Source organism: Elgaria multicarinata, chromosome 6 (genome assembly GCF_023053635.1).
Source record: "Elgaria multicarinata webbii isolate HBS135686 ecotype San Diego chromosome 6, rElgMul1.1.pri, whole genome shotgun sequence".
Taxonomy (NCBI): Eukaryota; Metazoa; Chordata; class Lepidosauria; order Squamata; family Anguidae; genus Elgaria; species Elgaria multicarinata.
This window is the reverse complement of record NC_086176.1, coordinates 71,206,764-71,224,850: the sequence shown is the minus strand read 5'-3', so window position 1 is coordinate 71,224,850 and position 18,087 is coordinate 71,206,764. Positions and strand designations below refer to the sequence as shown.

At 40.3% G+C, this 18,087-nt stretch overlaps 1 protein-coding gene across 1 annotated transcript in view; it reads right to left on the bottom strand.

Annotated features, from left to right (window-relative positions):
• Window positions 1–14,262: 14,262 nt before the first annotated feature.
• Window positions 14,263–18,087, bottom strand: part of SLCO4C1 (solute carrier organic anion transporter family member 4C1) — a 47,228-nt gene continuing 43,403 nt past the window's right edge. The window contains exons 11-13 of the mRNA XM_063128768.1: window positions 17,225–17,289; window positions 15,726–15,863; window positions 14,263–14,360 (exon numbers count right to left, since the gene is read on the bottom strand). Of these exons, the coding sequence (XP_062984838.1) occupies window positions 14,263–14,360; window positions 15,726–15,863; window positions 17,225–17,289 (301 nt within the window). The remainder of the gene's footprint in view (window positions 14,361–15,725; window positions 15,864–17,224; window positions 17,290–18,087) is intronic.

Sequence of the window (18,087 nt, the reverse complement as noted above, 5' to 3'; positions counted from 1 at the left end):
TATCTGCTAGAATTAAAGATCCAAAGCAAAATAATCATTCCCAACTAAATATTGTCCACTCATTTTTCTCTTCTCTAAGGGCAGAACTGCACATTTCCTTAGCAAACACCAGTTTCCAAACCCTCATTTGCAAAGGTTAAGAGAATGTGCAGCTGGAGGTGGTGTTTGCAGTGGGAGGGATCTCAATAGTTGTTTCAAAATTGTTGTACTGCACCCCACAAATTCACACACTCACTGCCTTATTTAAACAAAGCCTTTCCACTGAACTCTCTCAGATAGTGGCCTCTCTCTCAGGCCAGAAGAAGTGGTTGCTGCCCTCAACCACTTCCTCATTCTTCCCAAGAAGCACAACCTCTTCAGGCCGAATCCTGTACTCCTTTCATGAAAATGGTTTGAAAACTGTATGTGGTGTGTGTCCTAGGCTCCAACAGTTGTCACTATTGCTATAAACCATTTTAAAGCAGTAGTGTAGATCCTGCCATGATCGCCCCCTGCCATAGTCATTTCTCCCATACAAATGTCTCCAGCCTTTGCCCTGCCCAGTCAGTCACAGAGATTGATCCCTGCCTATCCTTTGTTGATCAGTTGACAAATGATTGGCATGATCAACTTTAACAGCAGCAGCCGCCTGTTGGGGGCATGAACACAAAGGTTTAGTCTTCACAACAGATGATCAGCTGCAGACACCATTTGATGGGTGCATGAATGGGCCCAATCCACTATGGATCACTGTATGTGTTATCTTGGCTGTTCGGATTTTTAAAATGACCCAGGCCATAGCTAGACCTAAGGTTTATCCCGGGGTCGTCCCTGCCTGCTCCTGGGATATCCTGTGTGTCATTTACATGAACAGGGATGACCCCGGGACGATCCTGGGATAAACCTTAGGTCTAGCTAAGGTCCTAGTGAAAAACCTCTTGTCTACACAAGCTCTTTAGGCAGTTCATAAAAATGAAAACCATAAAATACAGTCTAAAATATAAAATATGGAAGCTTAAAACCGCACTATAAAACCGCAATATAAAAGTACAACCTGAATAAAACCATGTAGTAATGCAGAAATTTAAAATACAGATTTAAAATACAGATTGAGATAATTACACATGTAGATCACTCTTACAGGATTAGAATAAATGCACATTCTTCTGCATTTTGCATTACTCAGGGTCTTTGAACTAAGAACATTCCAATTAATCTGTACAACCAATGGTACATGTCCTGTTGCTTATTTGCTGTTCGAGCTGATAGTATTAGTCAGACCAAATTGTGCTGTGCATGGGGTGAATTGATGACCTGACATCAGGAGTACTCAGAAAAAATATAGGATGCTGCCCTATACATTGATCCAACTAGCCAATATTGTCTGCTCTGGTAGCTCTCCAGAGTCTTCTTTCCCATCATCTGAAACCTGGAGATGTCAAGGATTGAATCTGGATCTTTCTGCATGCAAAGCACATACTCTGCCTCTGAGTGGGATCTGTGATTCAAGGTGTCATCAGAAGAAAACAAAAACAAAAAAACAAGAGGACTGAGAAGCCATGCACTGGATCATAGTCTGAGCATGGAATGGTGCATTCAGGTGACTCCTTCGCCACCGGTATACCACAACCTAGGCTGACAAAAATACCGGTTTAGATTGAAAAGGCCTCACCACATACCCTGAGGTCATTTGTATCAGCCCTTTGAATGCCTGTATAACACCAAACTTGATCCTGTTCACCCATGCAGTGGTCCCCACACGGTCATCTCTAGAAACAAAGCTGCCGCTGGGCTATAACTTGGCCTGAAGACATGGAGGTAGTGTTTGTATGACCTAGTGCCACACGTGGGAAGGGATGACCCAGTTGGAAAAAGATGTTGCTTTCCTATCATGTGAATTGGAGTATTCACAGATAGGTTATAATGGGACAATTTTTACATCCACTATCAAGTAATTCTAAGGAAATGGTAAAAGAAACATAAGAGTCCTGCTGTATCAGACCAAAGGACTATCTAGTCCAGCATTCTGTTCAAACAGTAGCCAACCAGTTGCCTGTGGTGAACCCACCAGTAGGACTTGAGTCCAATAGCACCATCCCATGCATGTTGCCCAGCAACTGAGTATATAGAGGTATGCTGCTTCTGATATTGGAGGTAACATTTTACCCTAATGACAAATAGTCATTGCCCTCCATGAATTTGTCTACTCCACTTTTAAAAGCAGTCCAAATTAGTCACTATTACTACACCTTGTCGTAGCAAATGCCATAGTTTAACTATGAAGAAGTACTTCCTTTTATCTATCCTGAATCTCCAGCTAATCTGCTTCACAGGATGACCCCAGGTTCTGGTATTATGAGAGAGGGATAAAAATGATGTTAGATATAATTGCTTTGGGAACCATAATAATGTTTCCCGATTGTAAAAGGAAATTGTAATTATCTTATAAACTCATCATAACCTGTGAATATCTAATTTCAAAACTAGTAGGAAAGCACCATTTATTACAACCAGTGCTGTATCCTGCAAATTTTAGATCTGATTTTAACATTAAAAAAAGAATCTATGAAATGTATTATTTCTATATCAATAATAACTCTGTGTAAGAATGAAGAATTTAATCCCTAGCTAGACCTCCCACCATCCACCAAAATACAGAGATATGTAAAAGTCAATATGCCCTAGAATGTCTGTGCAAGATTATTTTTTTGCAGAGCTCTCTAGTTGGCTATGTGGGTGATAATATTTGAATAATTAGCACGGCCACCTAAGAAGGAGAATTTTTAAAATTGTAGTTATCTTTATGTACACTCACAACAACCAAACTAGATGGGTAGGCATGAATGCCATTTAATAGATCAAGAAGAGGAGAATGGCCCCAGCCTAACTATTTGATTCTGTTCAATTTTGCCAGTTCTTCAATTTTACCCTTTCTCAGCCTACAAGATTGTCCATGGCAGTGGTGGGATGGAAACCAAGATCCACTGAACCACAGTGTGCTCTCTCCATTACACAAATAATCTAGTACAGTGGTCTTCAACTGGTCAACTGAGACCCACCTTAAACTCCCAACCTGCAATATGGGTCCCACTTCCACAATTTTTCTCCATGCTCAACATGGTGGCAACAGCTTTGCTATAACCCATCTGGACTGATCCCACCAGTTGAAGACCACTGATCTAAAAGAAGGCTTTCAGCCTGCAAACTTTACAAAGGGACATTAACATTAAGCAAGTCAAAACCAGCAGTTTATAATAAGAAAACACAGGTTTGTGGTGCAGTTAAGTAATTTTAGACTCTGTTCTTAATGGTCTTAATCTCCCTGCTCCATTTTTTATGTAAAATGTGTATAAATTAACTTACTTCAAAACGTGATAAATGAGCCCTGCTGAATTTAGATGTCCCAAATTCAGCAGGGCTGTTTCCCCACCCCTTCAGCGTCTAACAAAACAAAACCATAAAGAGGAGAATAAAAAAATGGAGCTATGTAGAATTGAATATCTTTCTAAAATTATACATAAACTTCAACAAAAGCAAACCAAATACCCAAATAAGTATCCATTCGCAGATGGCATCTATACACCACAGATACAAATGCTGAAAGTGTTGTTAGGTCCTCAATCCATTGCATTATAAGAAGTAAGCGTTTATCTTTCCAACGTTGTTATATCAGTCTTTTACCTGTCAAACGGGCACAGAGAATCCATTTGTGATGACCGTGCATTAACTTCCAGGAAGCAGGTAGATAATTTAAGAGGACATGTACATCAGTAAATATTAGAGTGTTCTAATACAAAATGTATCCATATAATAACCTCCTGCCAAAAGGAGGCAACTATTGGGCATTACCAGAACATACGGTTAACAGACACGTTAGCTGTGTTACACCTACCAGCAATTAGCCAACTTAGACAAACCCTTATTAAAGAGATGTTGTGGCATCCAATAGACATGGAACCAGAGTTTTTTCTGAATAAGGTGTAATGTGATATCCATAGATGCTTCAGGTACTATAGCAGTGATCCATTGATTAGACAAAATGGGACAGTCCAGTTCCTTATGTGATTCCTGCTAAAGAGTTTGTGTATTATATTTATTCATTGTTAATAAGCATTGATAAACATGGATTGTGGTTCAGTATAACTGATCAGCCTCAATATGCATGGTGTGGAGAATGTGGACAGGGAGACATTTTTCTCCCTCTCTCAAAATACTAAAACCCAGGGTCATCCTATGAAGCTGATTGGTGGAAGATTCAGGACAAATAAAAGGAAGTACTTCTTCAAACAGTGCATTGTTAAATGATGGAATTCAATACTACAAGATGTAGTGATGGCCACCAATTTGGATGGCTTTAAAAGCAGGTTGGATAAATTCCTGGAGGAGAAAGCTACCAATGGCTACTAGCCCTGATGGTTGTGTGCTACCTCCAGTATTCGAGGCAGTAAGCCTGTGTGCACCAGTTGTTGAGGAACATGGGTGGGAGGGTGCTGTTGCAGCATGTCCTGCTTGTTTATCCCTGGCCGATGGCTGGTTGGCCACTGTGTGAACAAAGTGCTGGACTAGATGGACCCTTGGTCTGATCCAGCATGGCACTTCTTATGTTCTTAATCTGTGCTTCCAATAGCAAAAAAAATTCTGAAGCTGTAAAAGTGGCAGGGTGAAACCTAGATTCCAACAAATGCTGCAGTTGCAAGTATTGCTGTTCAGCTATCACCAGCAAGTCATATTTGGACCATAAAGCTGAGTGTGTAGCTATCACAAGCAAGTGTGTAGTGGCTGCTGGTCCTTGCCATAGTGCTGCCACTGCGACTGACTCACCCTCTCTGGTGGAGAGCACATGACTGAGAGCAGCAAGGACGCATCACTGCCAGTCACACGCCTGCCCATTGACTCTGGTAGAAGAGGAGAAGGGACTGGGAAAGCAAGGAGTACCATATCCCACCACCATTACTGTCCTGCTCTGAGATAGGGGGCAAGTAGCAGTGTTTCTGCCACTACACAGTGGCAAGCCAGGGGGTGGCAGTGGGCCCCCTCGGGGTTCTGGGGCATCACTACTTACCCAGTGATAATGGACCTGATCCAACCCTTACCCAATTCTCTGTGAATCTCAAGTACGTTAAGCAATCACTATCTTTATATATTCATTTTCAACATGAAAGCTGGTATTCTCAGCAGCGTAGCTGATGGACTGTGTTTCACATAGGACATGCTGCTATTCACACAGCACAATTGTAGCTGTGCAGTAAATGAGCATCCTTATTCACATACATCAAACAGCATGCCGGTCATAAATAATTTAAAAACACCTACTTTTTTCAGTGTGCTTTGATATATATGGCTCTCCCAATTCTATAGTTAGGAATAGATGTGAAGAGTCACATCTTATGCTAAGGTGGCCAGGTATCCTCTTTTACAGAGGACAGTCCTCTATTTAAAGAGATACTAGTGGACTGTCCTCTATTTTGAAGGTGTGCTCTATTTGAAGAGCTTCCCTGTCCAATTCCAGTTTATAGATAAAGAGCTGTAAAAACTGCTGCCCATCCAAAGTTAGCACCTGGGCAGGATCTACACTACTGCTTTAAAACCATTTATTTATAACAGTAGTGACAACTGTTGGGGCTCATGACACACTCCATATACAGTATTCAAGCTGTTTTGAAAGTGTTATATCCTGCTTGGTGTAGAATTGGCCCTGGACAGAAAGCTGAACAGGCAGGCACACTTAGTGAGATGTACTATAATTCTATTTAAATTATAATAAGTATTTCTAAATTTCCATCTCTATATATAAATGAGCACGTGCAAATGTTATGCAAATCACTCTCCTCTTTTGTCCTCTTTTCTGGTGATTCAGAAGTGACCAGTGCAGATGTAACTTCAGCAATACAACATTTTTAAGGACTCTGAACCAGGTCCTTGTGGTTTGAAGCCTAGTGACAATCTATGAATGTGTACACCAGCCTCAGAGCCTTCTTGATGCACCGAATAATGATGTATGACATCTGTCCGTAAAACTGGCAGTCTATATTGAGGGCTTTGGATTGGCCAGGTATAACATACGTCTTAGAAGTCTGGCCTTCTTGTTGTGCTTGGTCAACAGACCACTACCCTCTGCCTCCTCTACGATAGGCTCCAGCAAGATCCAGCTCTAGCTTCAGCTCCAACATGTAACCCAACTTTACACAATCTGGTACCTTCCATATGTCTTGGACTGCATTCCTGACCATTGGCTTACACTGGCTGGCTGTAGCTGACAGGTGTTGAAAGTAAAACCCAAAATGTTGGGGATAGCTGATTTAACTTCAGAAATCCTAGGCTGCAGAACACACCCTCCAGTTCAAGATTCCCTCTTGGTAAGAAGGGCAATTTGATGGTTGCCATTGGTCTGCTCTGCTTTTTTAAACAGTTACTGCTAAATGGAGTTCACAGGATGGATCATACCAATGCAGGTGACTCAGAGTTGGCTGAATGTAGCCCAGGTGAGTCTAGCAATATCCAAGCAGGATATTGCTCTATGAAAGCAGCATATAAAAGGCAGGAGCCACACCAAGCAGGATATAGCTGTATGAAAGCAGTATATGGTATGTGTCAATTGGCCCTGACAGTTGTCAGGGCACTTCAATACCACTATAAAGCAGTAGTGTGGCTCCACTTTCATACTGCAATAACCTGCTTGGGGTAGATGAGGCCCTAGTGATCTTTGCACTGTGGCTACCATTGCCAAAACCACTGGCTGACATTGCTATACCAGCAGCCCAGACTTGCATTGCTACATGGTACTTTCCTGTGTAGAATGACAGAGGTTATGATGTTACATCCATCATAATGCTGGTGAGTTATGCTAAGAAAGTATACACATGATACTAAGAATGTAATCAGCTAATTGTTGGACAAGAGGAAAAAATAAAGGAGCATAGGTTTGCCTGGGATTCAGTAAGGACATGGGAAGGGTAGGAGGAAAATGAGGGGGGAAAGACAATGTGCTTGTCTACTATATGCACAGAATGACACCAAACAAATATCACTAACAAATAGGCAGAAAGTTGTGGTATAAGCAGAAATAAGACTCCCAAAAACTGATATTAGGAGAAATTTTCACAGAGTCATCATATGCTCATATGATTTGAATATTAATGCTTCCTGGCAGTCCTGCAGTCTTCAGAAGCAGTTAATTTAGTCTGTGATCTCTTCTGCCTTCCAGTCTCTTCCCTGTGTATAGAGTTAAATCTGTGTGCAACCCACTTTGATATGCAGCCATGCTCTTTCGGTATAAAGAACTGACTTACAAAACATTTCAGATGAAGGTCACCCACTTTGGCTAGACTGAAACACAATAGTCATGTCGTTTCCTTAATCTTTTAGCAGCCTTTCCTTCCAAGCATTACCGTTTCATCCCTCATTTCTTTTGTTTCATTTCACGTCTCCTCTTATGGCTGCTTTAATATGCTTATTCGCCAATATCTCACTTGAACGGCTTCAATTCACTTACAGTAGGTAATTAGGTTGCTGTTTCTGAGCCCCTGTCATCTGCAGGGCGGGCTGTTCTGCCTGCTAGAGACCTTTTTTAAAGCACTTTTTTTAAAAAACAAAAAAATCACCCTTAGTTTGAAATGAAGAGACTCATGGTGGAGCCAAGGTACTATGTGACATGACCCACTTGTCAGTTCCTGTTTGGTCTCAAGGCTGCTTTCCTTCCCTGCTTCCGGTGCATGCTTAGAGGTGAAGCAGAGATTCTAATCTAGGCTGGTTAGTGTGAGTATTAAAACAAATAGTGGCGCTGGATTCATTGGCTCAGAACAGGATAAGTTAATGGTGTGTTTATATGACTAGAGACCTCCTCCTTTATTGGCCTTGGCCCCATCATAGGAACCTTATACGTTGATCAATCTACCCTGCCATTGTTACACTGACTGGCAGCAGCTCTCCTGGATTTCAGGCTGGATGTCACAAATTCAGCCTGGAACCTTTTGCCTGCAAAGCCTGTGCTCTACCCCTGAGTGACACTTCCTTTCTTTCAGGCCCTATGAAGTCATTCTCCTCTTCTCCTAGTTTCATCCCATGTTGAGGTTTGTAGTCCATAGGGTGACCATATGGAAAGGAGGACAGGGCTCCTGTATCTTTAACAGTTGTATAGAAAAGGGGATTTCAGCAGGTGTCATTTGTATGCATGCAGCAACTGGTGAAATGCCCTGCAGGAGCTATACTAGAGTGATGAAATACAAAAGAGGGCAGGGCTCCTGCAGCTTTAACTGCTGTGATGAAGAGGAAATTTCACCAGGTTCTCCATATATACAAATGACACCTGCTGAAATTCCCTTTTCTATGCAGCTGTTAAAGGTACAGAAGCCCTGTCCTTTTTTCTATATGGTCACTGTAGTCGTCCATCTTCTCCTGGCACAGAATGCAACAGACTGATATTTCTTACTTATCAGATCCACCTCGGGCCCTCTGGAACCTATGCTTACACCTTCCCTTGCCCTGTTATCTGTCTGGCTCTTCCTTGCCTCCCTATAGAATCAGCCCCTTTATTGTTTCTTCACCTTTTCACTTTCTGAGCAGGAAAAAAGAAGCATTCACAGGACTGTGGTGATGGATTCTGTTTTCCATCTGCCTGTTGTGGCATGCAAGAGAGCCACCTAGGGTTGGTTGGTGGTGAGTCGGCCTTTTATGAACACTCAAACTCTTTTAAGAAAGAATGGACATGATTTATAAATGATATTCATGCATGAGTGGTTTGTGGGGGGTATTTTGGAGGGAGTTGGCTTATGAATATAACAAGTTGCATGCTAAAACCTCATCAGAAATTAGCAGCAACAACCCATAGTCATGGCTACTGAAGGTATCATGTGAAATAAAGCAGGTTGGAAGCTAAAAGTAGGCTGTAGGATTACTTTGCTGTAATAGCTGTTGGGATTACCAACCTGTGCAGTTCATATACCTCTTCCCTTGGAAACAATTGCATTCAAAGCTGAAGCTATGCAATGAGCCATTGCCTCCATTATACCACCCAGAAATAACAAGTGATTTCCCCCATTAGAAGAAAAAACTTTTTTTAAAAAAAGGAAAGAAAGATGAAGGCTGCATTTCTGCTGCTGCTTTGTTCTATTCTTTTAAAAATTAAGCAAAGCCTAAATATATTCAATTACCAAGTGAGATTGTTGTTCCAACAGCACCACCTGTTGACCAAATAATAGTAAAAAGCCAGTCCGTTCTATTAGATTATCATTTTATTTGTGTCCCAAAATGTAACATTACACATTTTATGGTTATGTGCAAAAGATATTATGTGTGCCCAGACCATAAAATTGTGCAGGTGGCACCAACGTTGTTCCAGACATGTGACTCATATGGATCAGTGCACTAGGAAGTCGGGACTGGCTAACGCTCACTGCCAAACCCAGCTTTACTATTTATCTCCCCAATTTGGCTTTTTTAAAAAACCTAGTACAGCATCTAATATAATCTCCAGTTTTGTTAATATAAAGATAGCCTAGTTTATCTCTGTGATCAGCCGGTAAAAGGGGTCTATATGCTTCGCCCAGCATGGAAATGTGTCTGAGAAACAGCAGGATTTTATCTTTCCAGAAAGGGGGAGCCAACATTACCCCCTTTCTGGGTGTCAGGGACAGCTGCAGGTCGAACTTGTAGCTATCACATGACCTGTATAGAATCTGATTTGAATGTCAGCAGTCCGCTCCTATCCCACTTCCTTTGGAACTCAACATATGCAGGCACTGTGAGTTCACGATCAAGCCGGGGTGGTGGTGGTTTCCTCCTTCCCTATTCACTGCCATCCCACAAAACCACAAATGATAAATTCTTCCAATATTGGGATGTGAATACTGGGGTCCCAAAGGGATCTGTATTGGGACCAATGCTTTTCAACTTGTTAATAAATGATCTGGAATTAGGAGTGAGCAGTGAAGTGTCCAAGTTTGCCAATGACACTGAATTATTAAGAGTGGTTAAAACAAAAAGAGCTTGTGAGGAGCTCCAAAATGATCTCTCCAAATTGGGAGAGCGGGCATCCAAATGGCAAATACAGTTCAATGCAAGCAAGTGATAAGTGATGTGTGTTGGGGTAAAAAAAACCAACTTCAAGAATAACTTGATGGGATCTGAGCTAGTGGTGACGGACCAAGAAAAAGATCTCCAGAGCAGCTAGGTCTGCACACCTGCTTTAGAGTGGTATTGAAATGCACTGATAACTGTTGGGGCACAATCCACATTCTGTATACGGCTTCCATGGTGTTATTTCCGGCTTTTTGTTCCACATTATCCAAAATACTGCAACAAATGTCAATGTGTGTCCTACAAGGTATAAATGTGAAAGAAGGACATAAGGTACTGTAATGCTTTAAACAAAGGTGTAGATCTGGTCTCTCCTGTGCTTTGCAACAATTTTAGCAGGTTTTTTTTTTCTAATGAGGAAAGTTTGGTATTAATTCTGAAGGGCAAGATAAAGCAGTTGGGATAATATCCAAAGAGAAAATGCTGAATTATAACTTATCACTAAAGATGAAAAGGATTATGTAAAATAAATAAATAATGGAGAGACTTCAAACTGTATTATTCAGAGTAAGCGTGAACTCAAAACTTTTTGCTTATCAATTAATGAGCAAAAAATATTTTGTAAAATATAAACATGGAGTCTGATACATAGAAAAAGTATGTACTTCGATTTAATTAGTAAACTTTGAGTAAGAAAACACTCTGACAAAGACATATATCAAAATTAATTGTATCTAACTTGAAAAGTGTATGCTTAAGTTTTTGTGCATGTGTTTTGATCATGAAAAGTTCTTTTAGAAGTCAAGACTATGAACTTAGATTTTTGAAACAGCAATTAGCGTTGACATATTGGCAGTGAGGTAATATTTTAGAAACTGTATAAATATACGCTGCGATTTGGGGGAGAAATGGCTTCTTTGATATCAAAGCTCCTTGCCTGTGATACTACCAGACAACTCTATAGAGAAGTCTAAACAGAGCAAGTTCAGCAACACTCTTATGTTAGATTTTTTACTGTTATTGTTATTATTTTAGATTGGGCATTCTCAGTCTCACCATCTATTTAACTGATGCCCACGTGGTGGCCCTAAGCTCTTTAATCAGCTCAGAAGTTTGCCTCTGTGAAGCACGTGGTTAACACAGACCAGTCCTATAGTTGTAGGGGGGGGGAGAGAGAGAGCTACTAGCAGAGCTACTGCAATTTCTGAAGCCCCACCAGACTGCTGTGGAAGGTGGGGGGAGAGATAGCAACATGGGAGAGCGCCTGTTCAAGGGTGTCGCCCTGACTATGGAACGAGCTCACCACTGAGGCTTGCCTAGCACCAACACTGTCATCTTTTCGGTGCCAGGTTAAGACTTCCCTCTACTCCCAGACATTTAATGCCATAGGACGGGACATTTATGTCAGCTGTCTTGAACAAGTCTATTATTGGAATTGTTTTATTCAAATTGTTTTTAGCTGTTTAAATTGTTTTAAATTTTGTACATTAAAAATATAGACTATTATAATGTTGTATCATGTAATATTTGTGAATTGTTGCGAACCACCACCCAGACAGCTTTGGGTATTGGGTAATAATAATAATAATAATAATAATAATAATAATAATAATAATAATAATAATTCCACAAATTATTCAGTCATTCAAATAGATAATCACCACATATAAATGTACTAAATTCTGGGGTGGGGAAAACACTTTATTTCAGTTCACATATTTAAATAGAATCTGTGAAAAATGGCCAAAATGGCTGTGGTCTTGTTCAGCTAGTTCTGCTCAGTTGGCTCAGGCCTCTGGGCCAGGAGGAGGGAGTTTGGGGGAACATTCCTCAAGGTCTATCTAATGGCTTTGGGTAATTGGTTGTGCCAAGCACTCCCTATCTCCTGCATCTGCAGTGTTATCAGCTTAGCTGAACAGCCCAAGGTTGTGTTAATTGGGGTGTTGATCCGTTTCAGCTGGTGAAAGGGAGCCTGGTGAAGGGCTCCAATGGCCCGAGTGGGACATAGGATTGACTAAGGTATGTCACAATACTTGCCAACCTGAAAAGGGATAAAGAGGTGGGTAGCCAGGGGTCAGTCATCTTCCCGGATGCTACATGTGTGTGGAGTGGAAGATCAGTTCCAAGCTGGGCTGGAGCTCGGTTTTAGAAAGGTTTTTTTATGTTTAAGTGTCTGGATGCTCCAGGGAAGGCTAGCCGCCACTGCGGTGTGTTTTAGGGTGGGGCTAATGGTTTTAGGGTGTAATTGCTTGCTACTAAACTTTCCTCAACATTCTACCTCATTCCCCCCCCCCTTCTTTTCTCCCTTGCTTTCACTGCCTGACTGGAGCCTTATGAGTTAGATTTTAGTTTATATAAATAAACTGCTTCGGTCCTTAAAGCTTGTGTGTGTGGTTATTCTCTGGAGGGCTGGCTAATACCGTCTTAGCGCGGATTTAGGGAGGTGGTGGTCTGGGCAATGGGATGATTGATCCAGAGCCTACCTTGCAGGAGAGTTGTGTAGAACCCAACTTTCCTTCACAGAATCTGTTTGAACAAAATGAAGTTTGCGAGTTATTTACATCTTGTGACTCTCTAAAATAAATATGTGCTGTTTTTCATTTAAAATGGTGTGCAAATCTGTTTTGACATAACAGGAATGTTCATGATATTTGCATAGTTTTGTATTTGATTTTGGCTTTTGAAAAAAACATTCACTGATACAAAAAATAGTGCAACGATCTGGCACTCAGCAGCAATCTAGAACGGCATACTAGCAGCTTGGAAAGAATAAAGACAGCTTGAGTAGGCTTAATTCTCTGTTAGATAGCTTGCTTTGGAAGGCAATGGGCAGTATCCAATGCAACACAATCACTAATGTAAATGATGCAAGGCCAGTAGTATCTGCTGGCACAACAGATTTTATGGGGAAACATTATGAAAACAAACATATCCTTTCTTCATTTCTCAGGCATACCTAGGCGAATGATGCCTGCCACACTTAGGCGAGTGTTCAGGCATTCACAAAATTCATCTGAGATTGTCCTTGTTCATATATGAATGTTGATGTTCACCAGACTTAAGGCACATAAAGAGTACAGGAGTGTTGATTTACTTCTGGTTTTCAGGTTGATTTACTCCCAGTTTTCATACTGATTGACACTAAAGAATCATTTGCCAGAGTAGTTGAGTACATGTAATTCAACTACACATACAGGATTCAAGAAGATCAATGACTCCCTAGAATGGTTTTCACACACAAAGCCCGCAGGACACATTACTATCATATAATTATACAGTCTTTATCAAGTCACTGTATTGGAATTTTAACGAAGTCTGAAAACACACATCCAGTTTTGTCACCTAGTAAGCTCTGTAAACATTGCTCTCCATTTGAGAAACCCTTTGAGAAAAAGAGAAGGTGACTAAATTTACATCTCTTTGGAATCTGTGGTTTACTAGCCAAAGTTATTATTGCATCATTTCTGCTGGTTTGTAGAAAATAGTATGAAAACTTTAAACAAGTAAAATTAGCACTTCAATGGCTCACACATCCTAGTTTATTGGAGCCTTTTGACAGGCCAATTCAGGCTAGCAGGATCACATGGAGGCACCAATTGTATAAACCCCAAAACTATACACACAGCTGCCATGATTTGCAAAAAAAGCACTAGTTGAGTGCATAGGGCCAATATGGAGGTCCCATTCCATACCAAAGTGCCTCCATACTTTGCCTCATGAGTCTGCCATGGTCTGAAGGCACAGGAGGCAGCCACCTTGCTGAAGCTAAGCAGTCTGGTTCTGATCAGTGCTCGGAGGCGAAACCACCTAGGAACCACATGTAGCCACTTTTGAGTTCCATGATGGATGGAAGAAAAGTGGAATATAAATGTAATAAATAAATAAAATTTTAAAAAATGTGCTCCTACTACCAATTGCACAGGAAGCTGTGGAGGCTGAACCAGGTCATAGAACAATTAAATGATCCTCCTAGTTCTTGATCTGTTGATCAAAATGTTAAAAGAGGACAACAAGCTGGTTTGTATTCTGAAATATTCCATGTTATTTTTGCATGAATAGAAATTGCTTCATGTGACTGAAATAAATCTGAAAAGCTGTATTTCTTTATTTCTTTACTTGTAAAAAGTTAAATGGCTACTCAAGGAGTGTTCCCATGCAGATATCATTCATTTCCAGTAGATCCAGCTGTATGACATCTGTTTAGAATCTGTCACTTGAGTCTGAGATATTTTCTGTGAGTTTCTCTGAAAGGTTTAGTTCTTCAGCATGTTAAAGCTGTAGTGAACATGTAGTCGAGCTTGGTGGAGGCTTGTATAAGATAAATGCTATAACAAAAAACACTATGGAAACAGCTTTGGAACATGCGCCTGCAAAAAAATAAAAAAAAAAAGAGTTATTTATCTGTCACCTTTTTCTTTACCAGAAAAACCATCCCCAAACATCACCATAATTTTATTTACAATTTGGAGATCACTATAACCTGTAAACTAGCTAGGACAAGCCTGGATGAAATATGTCACTGGGGGCTCATCTACACCAAGCAGGATATTCCACTATGAAAGTGGTATGAAACTGGTCTATAAAGGGCAGGAGCCACACTACTGCTTTATAGCGGTATTGAAGTGCACTGACAACTGTTGGGGGCCATTGACACATACCATATACTGCTTCCATACCACTTTGATAGTGTTATATCCTGCTTGGTGTAGATTTGTCATGGGCTCCAACAGTTGTCAGTGCACTTCAGTACCACTATAAAGCAGTAGTGTGGCTCCTGCCTTTTATATACCGCTTTCATACCACTGTCATAGTGGAATATCCTGCTTGGTGTAGATGAGCCCTGGGTAAAAGTGGTGATGTAAGCAATTAGAAACAAATTTCAAAATACAAACATGTGAGTCCAGATTCTCATCTCCTCTAATTAAAATTTGAGGTCAATTATTAAAATTGGCCTGCCAATGATTTATCCGCTAGGACTTTCTTTGATTAAAAAGCCAGTTAAACAAATTCAATGGAAGCTTTATAATAATTAAGTCAACAGGTATTAATTGGTTTAATTTATAGGTTAATCAGCCAGTTAAAAGCCGTCCAAAGGGCCCTAGCATGCCTTATATGTGCCACTTGCTGGTACTCCTCTGGTATAGCCATGGAAAACTCCACCTCCATAGATCTGCAGGTGGGGCTCCACCAGCACTGCAAGGGAAATATGGGCATGTTGTGGGTGGACCTGGATCCACCATATCCAAAGTCTGCTCATTCTTCCAACACAACCCTGCAGCTGCCATAGTAATTTCCCTCTTTTTGCAGTCATTGAGAGAGGGGAAGGGGAAAGCATCCCACCCTGACCACAGAAAAATGACAGGACACAGGACTTCTGAGTAAACATGTATAGATTGCCAATTTCTCTATCTCGAGCTTCCTCCATTAGATCTATTGTCTGCTGTTATCAAACTCAGCACGACCTACATTCATATTAAATCCTTATGTGTCTATTTATGGTACAGTATTTCCCTTTCCTACCAATGAAAATGAGGAAATACTGAATCTCTGTATATGTTTGCTTAGAGTACGAGACACATGAGAACAACAACAACAAAAAGCCAGTTATAACAACAGCTGCACTTTGCCTCCACTCCCCATATTTCCTTCCATTTTTTTCTTTGAAGAGTTTCCAGTGAAATTATTCAGACCAGGACTATTTTGACCATAGAGTAATTGAGAGAGACACTTACTTATACCCATTAACAAATAGGCCATTTTGGTGTTGTTATAGGTCCAACATGCTCCTGCAATTCCACATTTATTTACAGACCACAGACTACAGCTATGATCTATTGAGACACCAAACAGGATCGGTCCAGGTATACTGCCTATAAAAGATGAAATATATATGAGATGGTGCAATATTAATTTCAAATACAAACTCAGGAGGTGAAGACTGTGACGTGGTAAGTATAGTAATGTGCTTTTTAGAGCTAGTGCAGAATGCAACTCACACTAGCAGTTTTTCAGGAAGTCCAGCGTCAAGACAAAGAAGCTGTTCTCAAGATGATGAAGATCAGTGGTGCTTATCTAAGTTCTTTACTGTGCAGTATCACACAGCGTGGCAGTGCAGCAGTAGATATTTACATCAATATACATAATGACTTTTCACTCTAAACCTTCTTCTCCACACTATCCATAGTCCAGATTCTTCTTTATAGTCCTTTGAGCCAACCAGTTAATAGCATTCTTACCATGTGGTATTATTACATCAGCTTTACCACACTCTTTGTGAGTCAGCAAACCATTCCAGCTGCTCCTAATTAGTCACCTGACTGTAGGTGCAATAATCACTTTGGCCTTGAAAATACCACCAGCTAATCTAGATTTTTCCCTGTGTCATAATGGCAGAAAAACCTCTAGTCACTTTTTTGGTTCACTCACCCAGAAACCTGACAGACTGTTGGGTTTCCTTTCCCCTGAAGTAAGGTCATTCTAGTCCCTCTTATTCAATTTCTTTTCTTTCCCTCCTAAACCTACTCATTTCCACCCCTGCAGTCTACTATTGCCATCAGCACTCAACCTCCCTTCAATCTATGGGAGATAACTTGTGTGCATTTTAAAAAAATGAGTACACTTGATAAATACATTTGGAGAAATATGCACAAGAATATGCATGAATTTTGTGGAGGAGGGAATAACAATCTGAAACATGAGTCAGAACAAGCTTCAAGGTAAAATGCAGAGAACCTCAACAAGGTTAGGTTTTGGTCATGACATGTGAGTTCACATGTCCGTGTGAACAAGGATGTGTGGCAACAACTCCCCATCATTTTTTGGTGGCAATGGGCAAAAGTACGGTGGGGTTCCATACAATGTGTTCCTCCCAGCAGCCAGGAACTAGGGGTATCGGCTTTTCTTACTTAGAAGCCCCTATCAGACCAATGTCTTATTATCATGTAGCATCATTCTTGGGGCTTCTTAGGAGAAAAATCTTTTATTCAACAAAATTCTTGCTAGCTAGTCATTCCCAAAAAATGAAAGGTAATAATGATGCATCTCAACCATGATCCAAAGGATTATACCTGCACAGTTTTCCCAAAGTCACCTATGGAAAGGGAAAGTTTTGAATTTGCACAGGACACATACTAATTCTTCATTTTCCATAGATCACATCGTGCCTATGAGCACTTGTGATCCTTAGGATAGTAACCATTATTCCTGCTTTAAATTAAGAAAAAAACCATACCTACAATTCGTAGAAACAGCATGTGAACACCCATAGCAAATGATCTATGTCTTTCTGGAACGCACCTGTAAACCAAAGTTTGTTTCATTGTTAACAAACATATATACCAACCTTCAACAGAAATTATAAGGGTGGTTGATGACTAAACTTATATCATACAACAACATCAGCTAGAACAGTAGAAAAAAGCAGCATGCAAACAGAATACCAAAATTGGTACTAAAAAATAGCAAATGTTATTAAAAGATGTCAACAATGTAACTGTCTAGTCTAATATTTTCTTTGTACATGTATATTTTGAACTCATGTTTCCAATCGTTGTTTTCTACTTAGAGGTATGACATTATTTTTTAATTCTGTAATTTTGTAAATTCACTACTTAGTTATAACGAATCCCAATTTCTGATGTAGCTTAATAGTGCCCCCTAGCTTGTCTGTTAAGTTGCAACCATACTGGGATGCCTGAAAAGGATTAGCACACATCTCTCTTTTCACCGATACATCTCCAAGACTTAACTTCTTTTGCACAATGGCTTGCCCAAATAGAACTGGCAAGCTCTTTTATACTTCAAGTATAGGGTTATTAGGAAGGTGACTCCAGTCAGTAATTTTCTGTGATTTGCTAGCTAAACCGCTGACATCAGAAATGGAGGGTATTGCTTAACTGGACAAAACAAAGTTCTGTCCCTGCTAAAGGGATCAGACTTTAGTGAACTCAGATTCCCATAAAAGCATGAGGGAGGAGGCAGAATACATAGCAAGTCATGTTAAACTTTTGTAACAAAGCAAAGCCTACCTTATAAAGGACATGTTCAACATTTAACAAGAGTCTATAAATACCATAGAAGTAGCATGACAACTAC